At 41.5% G+C, this 16,510-nt stretch overlaps 1 protein-coding gene across 1 annotated transcript; it reads left to right on the top strand.

The window, feature by feature from the left end:
* Nucleotides 1–67: 67 nt before the first annotated feature.
* Nucleotides 68–16,468, top strand: masp1 (MBL associated serine protease 1; the record flags this gene model as incomplete). The annotated part of the gene is made up of 13 exons (XM_080429182.1): nucleotides 68–72; nucleotides 1,506–1,728; nucleotides 3,763–3,943; nucleotides 4,373–4,504; nucleotides 6,526–6,722; nucleotides 7,117–7,268; nucleotides 7,406–7,520; nucleotides 7,842–7,920; nucleotides 11,995–12,129; nucleotides 12,316–12,390; nucleotides 14,022–14,269; nucleotides 14,690–14,878; nucleotides 16,010–16,468. 13 exons carry the CDS (start codon nucleotides 68–70, stop codon nucleotides 16,466–16,468), a joined length of 2,190 nt encoding a protein of 729 aa, XP_080285308.1.
* Between the last annotated feature and the right edge of the window lie 42 nt (nucleotides 16,469–16,510).

The following is a 16,510-nucleotide window of genomic DNA, read 5'->3' on the forward strand; positions in this document are numbered from 1 at the left end:
AGAGAGAGAGAGGTCTCAACTGACTATGGATATTAGTTTGTCCTCCGGGGAGATATTTTTATACAGTATGCGGTGAGTAGCTATTTAGGCTTGTATTCATTTTCATCAGCTACTAGAATAAAGTGGTGTAAAGTAACTAAGTACATTTACTCAAGTACTGTACTTAATTATGTACATGTTGAGGTATTTTTACTTTACGGGAGTATTTCTGGTCAGTACTTCTACTCCAATACACCTCAGAGGCAAATATTGCATGTACTTTTTGCTACAATAATTTGAAAACTTGAGTTACTTTGTAGATTTGTATTATTATTACAAAACATACATTATCCACTTCAGCCCTACATTCTGGCCATTTGAAAATAGCCGATCTACAAGCTCACAATGCCTCATGATGCCACTCATTGTGAGCTTGTAGATATGCTATTTTCAAATGATATTTGTACATTTTACACATTTGAAAAGTTGTGAAACGGGACATTCTGCACAATGGGTACTTTTACTTTGGTAGGAGTACATTTTGATACCAATACCTTTGTACTTTTACTCAAATACATTTTGAATTCCGGACTTTTACTTGTAACAGAGTATTTCTACATTGCAGTATTGATACTTTTAATTCTTTTTTATTAATTTTTTTTAAATGTCAGCTTGTGACAAATACCACTGCAGTTGACAACGTTTGTTTATACTTTAAATGTCAAAGGTCATGACAAGGCTTGATCCAGTAATCACAATTTTATGACATTAAAAAAGATGTGTGACATTAAAAAAGAAGTGACAAGATGTGAGCTTGTAGATCTGCTATTTATTTATTTTATTTTATCTTGAAATAAAATGTGGAAGATTTGGAAGATTTTTAAAAACATTCTAACAACACAAATCTGTACTGGGCTCCCTGGCACAAAACATTTTCAGATGTGGATTAGGGACAAATATTCATTTCATTTTCAGTAATTCAATTTACTAAAGTACTGTACTTAGGTACATTTTTGGGGTATTTTCACTTTACTGGAGTATTTCCAATTTTCAGTACTTTTACTTCTACTCCACTACATCTCAGAGACAAATATTGCACTTTTACTACACTACAATTATTTGAAAACTTTAGTTACTAGATACACATTTTGTAGATTTTGATTATTATTACAAAACATACATTACCCACTTCAGCAATAGCCTATATACTGTACCATTTGAAAATAGCTGAAAATAGCCGATCTACAAGCTCGCGATGCAACGCATTGTGAGCTTGTAGATCTTCTATTTTCAAAAGAATTGATTATATTTGAAAACTTGTGAAATGGGACATTCTGCATAATGAGTACTTTCTAGTTTTGGTACTTTAAGTACATTTTGATACCAACACTTTTGTACTTTTATTCAAGTCAATTTTGAATTCCGGACATTTACTTGTTACGGAGTATTTCCACGTTGCCAAGTAAAAAAAATTGAGTACTTTTCCCACCACTGATTAATGTACATTTGCTCTCTTTTCCTCTCAGACTGTTTCTGTTGGGGATGTTGTGCACGGTGGCCTCCGGTGCCCAGGTGGTGTCTCTCTCAGACATATACGGGAGCATGCAGTCGCCAAACTTCCCAGAGCCTTACCCCAGAGAGACAGGGGTGCGCTGGAACATCAGTGTACCGGAAGGTTATCGCATAAGACTCTACTTCAGCCACTTTGACCTTGAACCCTCATACCTCTGTGAATATGACTATGTCAAGGTAAGACCAAAGCGTGCGTGCGTGCGTGCGTGCGTGTGTGTGTGCGTGTGCGTGTGTGTGTGCGTGTGCGTGTGCGTGTGTGTTTGTGTGTGTGTGTGGTTTAATCCTCATCCACATCCCATTTGGACCCAATCAAAATGTAAGAAACTAAACAACTTGATGAATTGAATACATACATGTAGTAGGACCTCAATGGAAACAACAAACAAGCCTTTTAGCGTCATTGTCCACGCTACTTTTTGCAAACTGTAAGTTAGTGACTATTATAATTAATATTAATGACCAGAACATTTCTAACAACTCATTTTCTATCCTTTTTTATCATTGATGTCCCTGACTATGAACTGCAAAGGTGCAACCACTGGTCCTACTGGTTGCTCAGTAAGTTATAGTACAGGTGGTTAGTAGCACAGAGCACAGAAATGGAATTGATAGAACGGGCGTGTCTTCTGTTCTGGGCGGCCACCTTCCTTTTTTCGGATAACTTTGTGGTTCTTTAATGAGATGTATTCCAGTTAGCATCACGCCTCATGCTTCACATTTAAATGCAAATGACCTCGCTGGGCGCCACAGCAACGCCACACCGTAATGCACCCCTGGCAACAGGACCACAGCAGCTGTCAGATACAAAAGAGGAACAGACGACCGTTTCCCTACAATGCACTGCTTTCTTTCTGTCTCCCTGTCTGAGTGTGTGTGTGTGTGCGTGTGTGTGCGGGCCGTGCATGCACGTGTATGTGTGTGTAATTAATTCTCAAACCAAATGAACTCAGATTTGTTTAAATCTGTCCGTCCTACATAGACAAACCTGTTCCACCAAAACCACTGTTGTACAGGATTAGATAGTGAAATGATTTAGTAACGTCAGAATGATTGTTGATATGAAATACAAACCCTAGTGATGGCCTTTGACCTTTAAAGGACATGGATTCTTGATCCAACATTTTCACACAAGGTGGGAGACACCCCATCCCTGTTTTCAATATGTTCTTTTCTTTTCTTCTCTGTCCTCATTCTGTCATCCCCTCTTTCTTGTGTTTTTAGTTTTAGGTTCACAAAGTAGGGTCCGGGGACCTCCAGAGGTCCTTGAGGGGATTCCAGCAACTGAGAAAAAAAAATCACTATTATTAGAAGTGAGGCCAATGAGAGAATATATTGTGTAAGAATGACTCAGATCATAGGTTTCACTCTCTCCACTAGCTGTTTTCCCCTCAACTACATCAGACAGTTGTAGAATTCTGTGCTACATCTAACCTAACAACAGAAATACTCCTGTGGCACAAAAGTATCAATTTGGGGCTCCCTCACATGAAAATATTTGTGAACCACTGTTTTAGCACATAATAGACCCCTGTGTGTGTGTGTGTGTGTGTGTGTGTGTGTGTGTGTGTGTGTGTGTGTGTGTGTGTGTGTGTGTGTGTGTGTTCCTTATCTGAAGTTCTCTGACAGTTTGTTTAAATTGTGAATGTCAATGAATGGTAAGTTACTCAACCCTACGTGCTCACGCATGCACACACACACACACACACACACACACACACACACACACACACACACACACACACACACACACACACACACACACACACACACACACACACACACACACACACACACACACACACACACACACACACACACACACACACACACACACACTGATAAGACAGTGTGTTTGTGTTAGAGTCAGACAGACGCAGAGAGACAGACAGGCAGACAGTGCTATCTGTGTAGATAGATACCAAGAAGCATCAACAATACAGAGCAACGGTAAACGGGGGTAAAAACTAATAAAGTGTCCATTACAGTCAGTGCTTCATAAGTGTCTCACCGTATCTCGTCATAAAACAAATAATAATAATTATCACTGCAATGCCAATCAAAAAAGTGTCCATTCGGTCAGTGCAAAAGCGTGACAAGTGCTCACAGCGAGGTCAGAGTCTTTGAAACATCTATTTATTCCAGGTTAAGTTACGGTTGAGTTACGGTTTTATATGTTGAGGATGTGTTTGATTTGTTTCCCTGGTCGTTCAGGTGGAGGCAGACGGGGAAGTGCTAGCTGTGTTCTGTGGCCGGGAGCAGACAGACACTGAGCAGGTTCCTATACAGGGAGACACGATCACCTCCCCCCGCACCTCTCTGTCTGTCCTCTTCACCTCAGACTTCTCCAACGAGGAGAGATTCACCGGCTTCCTGGCTCACTACTCTGCTGTGGGTAAGAACGGCTGGATGGATGGTGTCGTGGAATTCTGGATCAATCAGTAATTGATGAGGCAAGAGGAGTCGGAGACAATATTCTAGGTAGTGATGGTTATGCTTTAATGTTCATATATCATGGGGAGAAGCACGTTAGACACACAGTATGACACAGATGGGTGGTAAGGTAGTTCTGCCAACGAGCACAGGGATCAGATCATAGTTATATTAGCTGCTACAAGGACAAGCTGAACCATAACAAGACAGGCTGTACCAAAACTATAGCTACCGGGCCTAAATTCTTCCTTAATGGTATGACGGACGGACGGACGGAAAGACAGACAGACAGACAGACAGACAGACAGACAGACAGACAGACAGACAGACAGACAGACAGACAGACAAATGGATGGACTAATCATTATGTTTGATTGGCTGGTCCCTGTAGATGAGGATGAGTGTGGTGAGAAGAGTGATGAAGATGCTGTGTGCGACCACTTCTGTCACAACTACATTGGTGGTTACTACTGTTCCTGTCGCTATGGATACCTGCTGCACTCGGACAACCGCACCTGCCGAGGTACCACGCGCATGTACGCGCATGTGCATCTACATGACTTTCTCTCTTTCTTTTCTCTTTCTGCGGACTGCGCCCCGGGCCAGTGTAATAACTGGATGAGGGGGGGGGGGGGGGCGCAGTACAAATCCCGAACCTATGACCTAACTAACCTATGTGTTTTAATTGCATGTGTATGAATGTTTATAGGCTCTATTCGATGACCGAGCACAATGTGGGTTGAATGTATATGTTGAGTGTATGTCTGTCTGTGTGTCCATGTGTGTGGCATGCGGAGGAGGGGTGGGGGTGGGGGGGGGGGTAACACTTGAGCTCTCAGTGACTGTTTGAGCTCAGTTGACTTTTCATGGATCAATAGCTCCAAGCTTCTTAACTCTGTGCTGGTCGTATGGTCATAATGAGATTAAAAAACATTCTGAAACTTAAGTGTAACTCTGTCAAAAATATCACAGTGGTATAACAGAGAACTCAGAACTCAGATATATCTGATCTACTGTAAGATCTCATGACATCTAATGAGTGTTTAATCATTCATATTAATCATTGTTGAAACAGACAGCTGAGAGGAAGACAGTGTAGGAGAGAGACAGGAGACAGGACAGGGGGAGTTGATCCTAGACCCGCAGGGTTCTGAAACAGACAGTACATTTTGTCTAGGTTTTAGACAGTGGTGTAAAGTAACTAAGTACCTTTACTCAAGTACTGTACAATTTTGAGGTATTTTTTACTTTACTGGAGAATTTCCAATTTTCAGTACTTATTTGAAAACTTTAGTTACTAGTTACTATGTGTACATTTTTATTATTATTACAAAACATACATGAACCACTTCAGCCCTACATTTCGGCCATTTGAAAATAGCCGAACTAGATCTGCTATTTTCAAAAGATTTCTATACATTCGAAAACTTGTGAAATGGGACATTCTGCACAATGAGTACTTTCTACTTTTAGTACTTAATGTACATTTTGATACCAATACTTTTGTACTTTTAATTCTGGACTTTTACTTTTAACAGAGTATTTCTACATTGGAGTATTGATACTTTTACTTAAGTAAAAGCACTTTTTCCACCACTGGTTTTAGAGATTGGTCAGCTGGTTTCGGAGCAGTATGATTATTGTGTAGGAAACACGACTTGTTGGCTTGAAGAAGCAGAGTTAGTGTAGTTAGTTAGGATAAGACCACTGGAATGTTTAATGCTGTATGTGTGTTTGTGTGTTTGTGTGTTTGTGTGTGTGTGTGTGTGTGTGTGTGTGTGTGTGTGTGTGTGTGTGTGTGTGTGTGTACACTCCACACGGGTTACAAGTATGCCTGTTGGTTAATCTGCAAGTCTATGCAATGTGTGTGTGTTATCTTCTTCTGTTTCTTGTCAGTTGCCACGTCTAACTGACTGATAAGTGTGTGAGTGTGTTAGTGTGTTAATAAGCATGTGCAGCAGTTGTGTCTGCTTTGACCGTAATGTAACCTTCTCCTGATCAGTGTTTGTTTGGATCTATCATGTATGCGCTTCCAAATAAAATAATTCAAATGTGTGTGTGTGTGTGTGTGTGTGTGTGTGTGTGTGTGTGTGTACAACACGTGCATGTGTGCACGTGCGTGCGCACGCGTGAGTATATGTGAGATAATGGATGTTCATTATAGTAAATATTTACAATAAAAATGCTTCAAACTATGCAGGAATGTACAGACTGATATGCAGACGCAGACACACACACACACACACACACACACACACACACACACACACACACACACACACACACACACACACACACACACACACACACACACACACACACACACACACACACACACACACACACACACACACACACACACACACACACACACACACACACACACACATTTAGTTGAAGTCTACCAGCGCATCCCAGAATTCTTCTGGGTTACCAACGCTATCATAGCATTAACACCTCCCTCTGTCTATTCCTGTGTGTGTGTGTGTGTGTGTGTGTGTGTGTGTGTGTGTGTGTGTGTGTGTGTGTGTGTTTCGTGCACAGTGGAGTGCAGTGACAGTGTGTATGGGGAGCGTGTGGGTGCTTTCAGTAGTGCAGACTTCCCCAGGCCGTACCCTAAGAGTTCAGAGTGTGTTTATCGCATCGAGCTGGACGAGGGATTCAACATCAGCCTGACCTTCGATGACACCTTCGACGTGGAAGATCACCCTGATGTCACATGTCCTTATGACTACGTCAAGGTCTCACGCACACATATGAACTTTTACTTGGCGATTAATTGTCATACAAATAATTTTGATTGAACATTGAAACATTAAAATGAAATCACACACCTGTTTGGGTTTTAGACTTTGTAAACCAAAATTGCACAGGGCAGTCTGAAATAAACAAAGAAATGATCAATCAAAATAGATAATGTACTATGCCAAAATAGGCTATATTTTATCATGTTATACTCAAAATGTGTTTACAAAATAGCCGATCTACAAGGTCAGAGCGTGTCGCATCGCTCACACACAAACAAACGCAAAGCAGCAGCAGTTTCAATATCTCTTCCTCTGCCTAGCAGAGATAATAATAATTATCATCATCATTATAATGATAATAATAACAACACTAGTGTTGTGTTTTCAGATCCAGACTGGAAGTACAGAGTTTGGTCCGTTCTGTGGCGATCGTTCTCCAGGTCAGATCCACACTGGTAGCCATCAGGTTGTGGTTGTGTTCCATTCAGATAATTCTGGAGAGAACCTGGGATGGAGACTCACATACACAGCCCAGGGTCAGTACAATTGTGTGCGTGTGCACACACACACACACACACACGTGCGTGTGCGCGCGCACACACACACACACACACACACACAACTATATAAAATGTATAATACACTTATATAACATATATGACTTGTATAACAGGAAGTCAGTGCCCCGTTCCAGAAGCACCAGCCAATGGTTTATTGAACCCTGTCCAATCAGAATACACCTTTAGAGACCACATCCTGGTCACCTGTCTACCTGGATACAGACTAATGAAGGTGACACACACACACACACACACACACACACACACACACACACACACACACACACACACACACACACACACACACACACACACACACACACACACACACACACACACACACACACACACACACACACACACACACACACACACAGTGCTTTTTAACACTGAGTCGTCCAGTTCACTCATACATTTTATTTAATGACAGTTAAATTGACCCCTGTAAAAGATACAAAACAGAATTAAAACAAATGATGGAAGCTGTGTGTATTGCTCTCTCCTGTCTGTCTGTCTGTCTGTCTGTCTGTCTGTCTATCTGTCTGTGTCTCAGGATGATGAGTATATGGATCATTACCAGTTAGATTGTCAGAGAGACGGTTTGTGGAGTGATGCTGTCCCTACGTGTCACAGTAAGGACAACTTATCCCCTCTACTATATCTCTACTGTCTCTACCCTGTCCACTGATTATCTGCTGTCTCTATGCCCTATCAACTGTCTCTGTACTTGTCTCTATCCTGTGTACTGTCTCTGTACTGTCTCTATTGTCTCTACTGTCTCTGTACTGTCTCTATTGTCTCTACTGTCTCTGTACTGTCTCTATTGTCTCTACTGTCTCTGTACTGTCTCTGTTGTACTGTCTCTATTGTCTCTACTGTCTCTGTACTGTCTCTATCCTATCAACTGTCTCTGTACTTGTCTCTATCCTGTGTACTGTCTCTGTACTGTCTCTATTGTCTCTACTGTCTCTGTACTTGTCTCTATCCTGTGTACTGTATCTGTACTGTCTCTATTGTCTCCACTGTCTCTGTACTGTCTGTCTCTACTGTCTCTGTACTGTCTCTATCCTATCAACTGTCTCTGTACTTGTCTCTATCCTGTGTACTGTCTCTATTGTCTCTGTACTGTCTGTCTCTATCCAGTTTATGGTCTCTACTGTGTCTGTTGTGTCTCTACTCTGTCTATGGTATCTCACTGCACTGTACTGTCTTAATATCATAGTAGGAGACTTTCCTTACATCAGGTGTTTGTTATTATAATTATTATAATTATTTGTATTATTATTATTATTTAGTAGTTGTAGTAGTAGTTTCCATCCAATAATTTTGATTTAAGATGTATTTAATTGTTATAAATAATAAATAAATGTCATTTAGATGGGTCATGGGTTCAGAGTCACACGATGTAGTGCCTGGTGACATACAGTAGTCTGGTTTCAGGATTTATTTGCTGTGGGGGGAAAAGTTGCATGTTTCACTTTTCAAATCTACTTCTCTTCTTTTCTCTTCCTCTCTCTGTCTTCATTCCTTAATTCTAACTCTTTCTCCTCCCCTGTCGCTTCCTCTATTCATCCATTTTCTTTCTTCTTTCCTCCTTCCACCCCCGTTTCTCACAATTTTGTCTCTCCCTTCTCATCTCTTCTCTGTTCTGTCCATTCTTTCCTCTCCTCTCCTCTTTTCCTGCCCCTCCAGAAACAGAATCGGGGAGGAGCCAGCGGTCTCTGCCCAGAATTTTAACCAATCGTGTCCTAGATAAGACTGATTGACAGCAGCTTAGGACCAATAGGCTCTCATCACTGAACTCAGCTCCACAAGCAGAACACAGCAACACATCTACATTATTTACATGTACTGTGACTGGATGAAGGCAGAGGGTGAAACATGTTTGTAGTAAATGGTAGTTGCCCAATACATTTAGGCTCTCTCTCATTCCATCACCTTGGAAAGTAGATACTGAGGGAACTTTCCTTATTACAGTAGGTACATGCTTTGTACCGAAAGGTACAAGGTTTCCATTTTTCAATAAGTCCTTGACAAATGGAAATATTGTATCCCAATAAGCAGCCATCCTTACTAAATATGCAACCTACCTTCGAAGCTTCCCTGCAAATGAGACAGAGCCTTTATCTCTTAATTAGATGGTGCATTATGAACCACTGACCTGCAAAATGTGAGAATCAAAATAATAATTTGTTTCAATTCTTTTAGACCTTTTACAATGTGCCACAATTGGACCATAAATGTATACAAAAAAAAATCTTCCTCTGTTGTTGATACAGTATATTTTTTATATCAAATCTGTCACTCAAAATATTTATTTTCCAAACCCAGATTTTTCATGAGGCTTTTTCTTTTTGTATCTGTTTTTAAAACAATTTGACCAGAACTTGCATCATCAGCAATAAAATCGAAATCCTTTTTTTTTCCAAAAATCTGAATGTTCATTTTGTGTGTCTGTATTCTCATCCCAGTGACCTGTTATACATAGATCTTATTTCAAGATCTCCTTTTTTGGATTATATCTCTTGGGGACACAGGTTATAGAATCAGGCTAGTGAACTTCTGGTCACTAGCCTGATTTCCGGCGGGGGAAATCTGGTTGAATAAGAAGCATTCTTCCTCCCTCCCACCGAGGTTCCTTTGAGCAAAGCACTTAACACCCAGTTGTTATTGTGGACCTGCTCAGCAGCCAACAGTAGAAGACTGTGGTTGTGTTGGGCCACCCCCCAGTGACCAACAGTAGAAGACTGTGGTTGTGTTGGGCCACCCCCCCCCAGTGACCAACAGTAGAAGACTGTGGTTGTGATGGGTCACCCCCCCCCCAGTGGCCAACAGCAGAAGACATTGGTTGTACTAGGCAGTTCCCAGTGGCCAACAGTAGAAGACTGTGGTTGCACTGGGAGGCTGTCAACCCTTTCTGGATCAATAAAGGTAAAGGACTGCTCTGTGGGACATTTACAACTTGATCCTGTATTAATTACTTGCACTAATTTGCGTATTGTGCGTTACTTCAAGTGTTGTTTGCATAATTGTAAAATAACAAAAATCCCAGGAACTACTGGAATGTTCAAATGGAGGACTAATGGAAGGTCTCTGGCAGCCTTCTAAACAAATTAACACTTTTGAAAAAACAAACAATGATGACAACAATGACCATATTTGAACATGTCCAACCTTAATCATTACCATCCAGTGATTTCACTCAGGTCAACATGCATATGGTCAGTGGTGGAAAAAGTACTCACATTTTTTACTTAAGTAAAAGTACCAATACTGCAATATAAATACTGTTACAAGTAAAAGTCCAGAATTAAAAATTTACTTGAGTAAAAGTACAAAAGTATTGGCATCAAAATGTACTTAAGTACCAAAAGTAAAATGACTAAATATTAGAAAATAGCCGATCTACAAGCTCACAACGTGTCGCGATGCGACGCGTTGTGAGCTTGTAGATCTGCTATTTTCAAATAGCCTATGTATAAAATAGGTTTAAAGTGGTTAATGTATGTTTCATAATATCATAATGTATCTGAAAAGTAACTAGTAACTAAAGTTTTCAAATAATTGTAGTGGAGTAAAAGTAAAATATTTGCCTCTGAGATGTAGTGGAGTAGAAGTAAAAGTATTGGAAATTGGAAATACTCAAGTAAAGTACAAATACCTCAAAATTGTACTTAAGTACAGTACTTAAGTAAATGTACTTAGTTACTTTACACCACTGCATATGGTTCTGTGCCTATGCACAACCACACGTGTGTGTGTGTGTGTGTGTGTGTGTGTGTGTCACAGCTGATAAACACATCAAACATGCTTCATACTATGAAGCATGTTTGATGTGTTTATCCTACTGTACGTCACAGTGTTTCATTTGTGTGTTGCCACGTTTACATACTGTGTTACATACTACATTGTAGTTTCTCACACTAGCAGACATTCTAACACGTCACATGCTATCATTCACTGTAGGCATGACACAAATTATTGAATATTTGATGAATTAGTGGATGGAAAATTCATCAAATTAAATCTTGATAACAGAATGATAGGTTTAGTGATGTTATGTAGGCCTACTGCAAACATTTCTAATACTTTACTTTACATTACTGCTTCACCAAAATGTGAACGCTTGCCTTTGTTCTACATTTTAAAATATAAAGTTATGTCTTTGACTGCTAGGTAAATATTTAAGCAGCGCTGCGTTATCAGCATTAACCTGTGTTATTGCGATATCGTGTGTGTATATCCATCCATCCGTCCGTTCATCTTTTACCGCTTATCCGGCACTTAAGAACATCTAGGTGGATTATGGGTACTAGCCCATACCCGGTCGACCCAAGACGGACACCAAGACAGACGGACAGACAGAGGTTACTCCAATTATATAGTAGGATACTATGATAATGGGTCAAATATAGTTTAGGTGGCTTATGGTGAAATGCCCCTTTAACCCTTAGCTGTCCATCTGACTGCTGCCCTAGTTTCACAACTCTGTAAAATTGTGATTGGTTGCCAAACCAGAGGCAGTATAATGTAGAGGAGACAGCACACTCTTGTCAGTTTAGAATGGCAAATATGAAACGCAAAAGATGACGGCACAATTTAAAACAAATTAAAGGCTGTTATACTCGTAAGACTAGTGTCTTTTACAAGAAGTGTTCAAATATTTTCGCCGAAGAAAAGGTCTTCCCGTCTCTTTCTCTCTACAGTGGTGGATTGTGGGAATCCAAAGGAGGTTGCCATGGGCGAAGTGGTGTTTGGTAGTCGTGACAACAGCACATGTTTTGGCGCTGCGGTGCGCTACATCTGTAAGGAGGCGTCTCCTCTACAGTCACACGTCAACAGTAGGACTCCTTTCATTGTTATACCACAAAAACAGCTTCAACTCTTTCAGCTGTACACATGTGATTGTTACTCGTGCGCGCGTGTGTGTGTGTGTGTGTGTGTGTGTGTGTGTGTGTGTGTGTGTGTGTGTGTGTGTGTGTGTGTGTGTGTGTGTGTGTGTGTGTGTGTGTGTGTGTGTGTTCTAGGTACCTATATCTGTGGGGAGAGAGGAGAATGGACCAACTCAGACGTAGGAACTAAACTTCCCAACTGCCTACCTGGTGAGACTCTCTTCTCTTTTTGATTGATTGATTGAATTTATTAACAGTTTGCAAAAAGTACAGATGTACAGTTACACAATAATGCTAAAAGGATAACACAAAAAGCCCTGAGGGCTTGTTTCCATTGTGGTCCTGTGTATTCATCAAGACATATAAAGAACTATACTGTAAAGACATACAATACTATACAATACTCACTGATATAGAGCTGGAGACAGGTGGACAGACACACAGACTCAGGGCCCTATTTTGCGTGACTTAAATCCACGTCTTAGGCGGTAATTAAGTGATACCGCCACCATCTTATGCACAATACCCATTATGCAATTTGCGCTGAATGCAAACACTTAAGGAATAAGACTCGCCAGCATATTTTAGGCATGGGGGAGTGTTCATATGTTAATTAAGGGCGCAATGAGGTATCTGCTATTTTGCACCTTGACTTAAAAAGAGTCACAGCATGCCGCTAAGACGTGGTCAGACCACGTCTTAAGTGCAAAAAGAAATGTTTGGTTGTAAGGACACCGGCAGTTTAACTAATCCGTGCTCAGTCAATTTTGAACCGATTATTAAAATGTAAAGTTCTCTATAATCTGTGAAGAGTCTATTTTCATTATGTGTATCATGATTGTTTTGTCTCTCCATCAAACGATATCAAGCGAAAAGGAAACATCGGCCGGTGACAAGGCACGTATTACGCAAATACAGTATGGACAGACAGCCTCACACCGTTTCAATCCATCCGATCTTAAAAACTTGTGTTCCACTCTAGGTGGCATCTCATCTTATTCCTTCATTAATCCAATGAAATAAAATAAAATAAAATAAAGGTTTTCAAAGCTGTTTTTAGCTTAGAAGTGGAGTGCTTTTCTTCTCCTTTTTCTCTCATGCGCCTCTCTCCATTCCGGAATGGAATAGAAGAACGCTCGTCCCAAAACACCCTCGCCCCGGGTCTAATTCGCCGGCCTCGGTCCGCGAAAAAAATGGGGCGACTGTGTTTTTGGACGAGCGTTCCGGTTACCACCCGAATGCTGTGCTCGGAAATAATATGAACACTATTATGGGGATATTATCCTATTATACCTAGGCTACATAATATATTGGAAATGACCAATAGCAGATGATTTACTGTGTAATATGGGTTGGCTATTTTTATTTATTAAAAACATAAATAATAAACTTAAATTGATTAATGAATCCCCTCCTGGAGGGCCCCCTTGCGTGGTCCTGTATATGGGTTCTCATAACTCAGCAACCCCTAGGTAAATTACGCCACTGCTTGGAGATCAGATATTTTGGGCAGCAGTAGCTCGTCTCTTTGGTCCTTTCAATGTGAGCTTTGCTCTCACCGCTTAACGCTCGGACAATAGCACTGCGTCTTGCGCTGATCTTAAAAAGGGAATGGCAGCGGGTACTCTGATTGGATTGATTAAAGTAACGCCCAAACACACCCATGACTATTCAGGGCTGTTTTACCGCATAGCACCATGGCGCAGTGGGCAGATTACCGCACCCATAATAGCAAAATGGCATTGGTTACGACTTCGCGTCTTAAATGAAGAAATAAGACCTGGCGGTAACTAAGACGTCCTTAATAGAGCCCTCAAGTGTCTATCCGTCTGTCTCCTCAGGGTGTGGTCAGCCGTGGCGCTCTCTGCCCAGTGTGAGGAAGCGTATAGTGGGTGGACTGAGTGCAGAGGCCGGCCTGTTCCCCTGGCAGGTGCTGTTGAGTGTGGCGGATGTGTCCCGCGTCCCCCAGTACCGCGGCTTCGGTTCCGGGGCCCTGCTGTCAGAACGCTGGGTCCTCACTGCCGCTCACGTCCTGAGGTCCATGCGGAGGGACACCAGCGTTGTCCCCCTGGACCCCCAACATGTCCAGGTACAACCATGTCCTCTGTATCAGAATCCACGCCAGGAAGCAGAGAGGGAGACACTTTATTCTATTGTGTTATTGTGATTCATTATTTTTTATTTATTGTGCTGTTCAATAACAAAAAACTTTGATGCATGTTGGTTTTGTGTCATATTGTGTTGTTGCTTGTTGACTCCGGTCAACAAAGTATTTAGGGCTTAAGTGGTTAAATGTGTTGATCAAATGCAAATTTCTCATCTTTATGAATAAATATGGTACGTAACATTTATTTCTTCAAAGAAACTACATTCTTAGCATTCTTAGGTATGGTATGTGATAAACAAATTATTCAGTTATTTTCTGTATTTAATGTTGGCCGTGGTCGGATAATCTCAAGCCATAATAATTACCATAATCTGTGTTGTTTTGGTGTTGTGTTGTGTTGAGGTGTACCTGGGTCTGCATGACACCAGAGACAAGCGTCTGGCAACCAACCGCACTGTGGAAACCATCGTGCTGCACCCGCACTTCCAACCCAGCAACTATGACAATGACATCGCCATGGTAAAGCTGAGTGAGGCGGTGGAATTTAGTGAGCTGATACGGCCAGTCTGCCTCCCGCCCCCTCAGAGCAAGGTGACACGCGCACACACACACACACACATACTGTACAATGAACCTGATTTCCTCTTTTCAGATGAGCATTACAACATCGTATCCCATTAGAAAGTTACCTCACCCTAGAATAGAGCTCCTCTTTCTTTGTAACCCTTCTTGTCACCTTTTTTTTATATATGCTAGTTATACTATGCAAATATATGTTGGTAACTTGTTCGCAGATTATATATTTTTTCCTTTTACCAAAAATGCTAAGAATTAGTCAGGGGATATTTCAAAAATCTGGGAATAAATTCCTTACCAAGAAATGTCTTCACCAATGTGTTTGTAAGAGTGTCTAGTAACACATCTCATAAAGACTGAAATGCAGTTTCCCTAGGGGAATTTTTGACAGCTGCTGAAAGTTGGGGTACCCACCATAACCTTATGCGGGGAAAAAAATCTAAATTTAATTCTGTTTTAAGTAGCATGTGAGGGGTCAAACTAGGGTGTTTTTATGATTCTGAATCCATTGCAAGCATTTGTTTTGCACCAAAACCACTCCTTGGGCTTAAAACGGCCATAGCCAACCTTTTCCAGGTAATTTTTGTTGTGTAAAAAGCCCATTAAGATTGGGCCGTTTTTAGCCCAAGGAGTGGTTTTGGTGCAAAAAAAATGCTTGCAATGGATTATGGTGGGTACCCCAACTTTCAGCAGCTGTCAAAAATTCCCCTAGGGAAACTGCATTTCAGTCTTTATGAGATGTGTTACTAGACACCTTTACAAACACATTGGTGAAGAAATTTCTTGGTAAGGAATGTATTCCTAGATATGACATTATTCTGATAATATTCCCTGACTAAATGGTATTTAGATTGTATGTTGTTTATACAGATGCCAGGTTTGGTGTTCTAGTTTCTTGGAAAAACTAAATACTTTTTCTTTGCACTCTACTTCCGTGTCCATTTACCCTGTTATTTATTGAGTAAGGTTCATGCCATTTACTCTCATCTTAAACTCATATCTATTATCTATTCATCAGTGGATCACTGTTCACTACATGCTGATTCAGAGCCACAGTAGTTCTTCTGATAGTTTTCAGCTCACCAACGTCATAGAATTCATTTCATCTGGGAATTTAACCTTCACCTCTTTTCTTTCCCACCACAGGAGGGCCCCCCCGCACCCTTCCCCAACTCCCTGGGGCTGGTGGCAGGGTGGGGCATCTCCCACCCCAACAACTCCTCTGCTTCCGCCTCGTCATCGTCACCAGCTGACCCCTTCCTGCCCTCCGACCTGGGTTTGACCTCTGACCTCCTGCAGTACGTCAGGCTGCCTGTGGTCCCTCAAGCTGAGTGCCAGGCCAGCTACAGGTCGCGCTCCACGTCCTACAACATCACCAGCAACATGTTCTGCGCCGGCTTCTACGAGGGGGGGCAGGACACATGTCTGGGGGACAGTGGAGGTGCGTTCGTCATCCAGGATGAGGTCAGCCGTCGGTGGGCGGTGCATGGGCTGGTGTCGTGGGGAGGGCCGGAGGAGTGTGGGAGCCAAAGAGTGTATGGGGTTTACACCAGGGTGGCCAACTATGTGGAATGGATACAGAGTCACCTGGATACTGACCCCTAGTGGTGAGTCTGGGTTCCAGCAGCAGATAATGCTAGCGTTTCA

This window comes from Gymnoscopelus braueri (genome assembly GCF_963280865.1).
Source record: "Gymnoscopelus braueri genome assembly, chromosome: 5".
NCBI lineage: Eukaryota > Metazoa > Chordata > Actinopteri > Myctophiformes > Myctophidae > Gymnoscopelus > Gymnoscopelus braueri.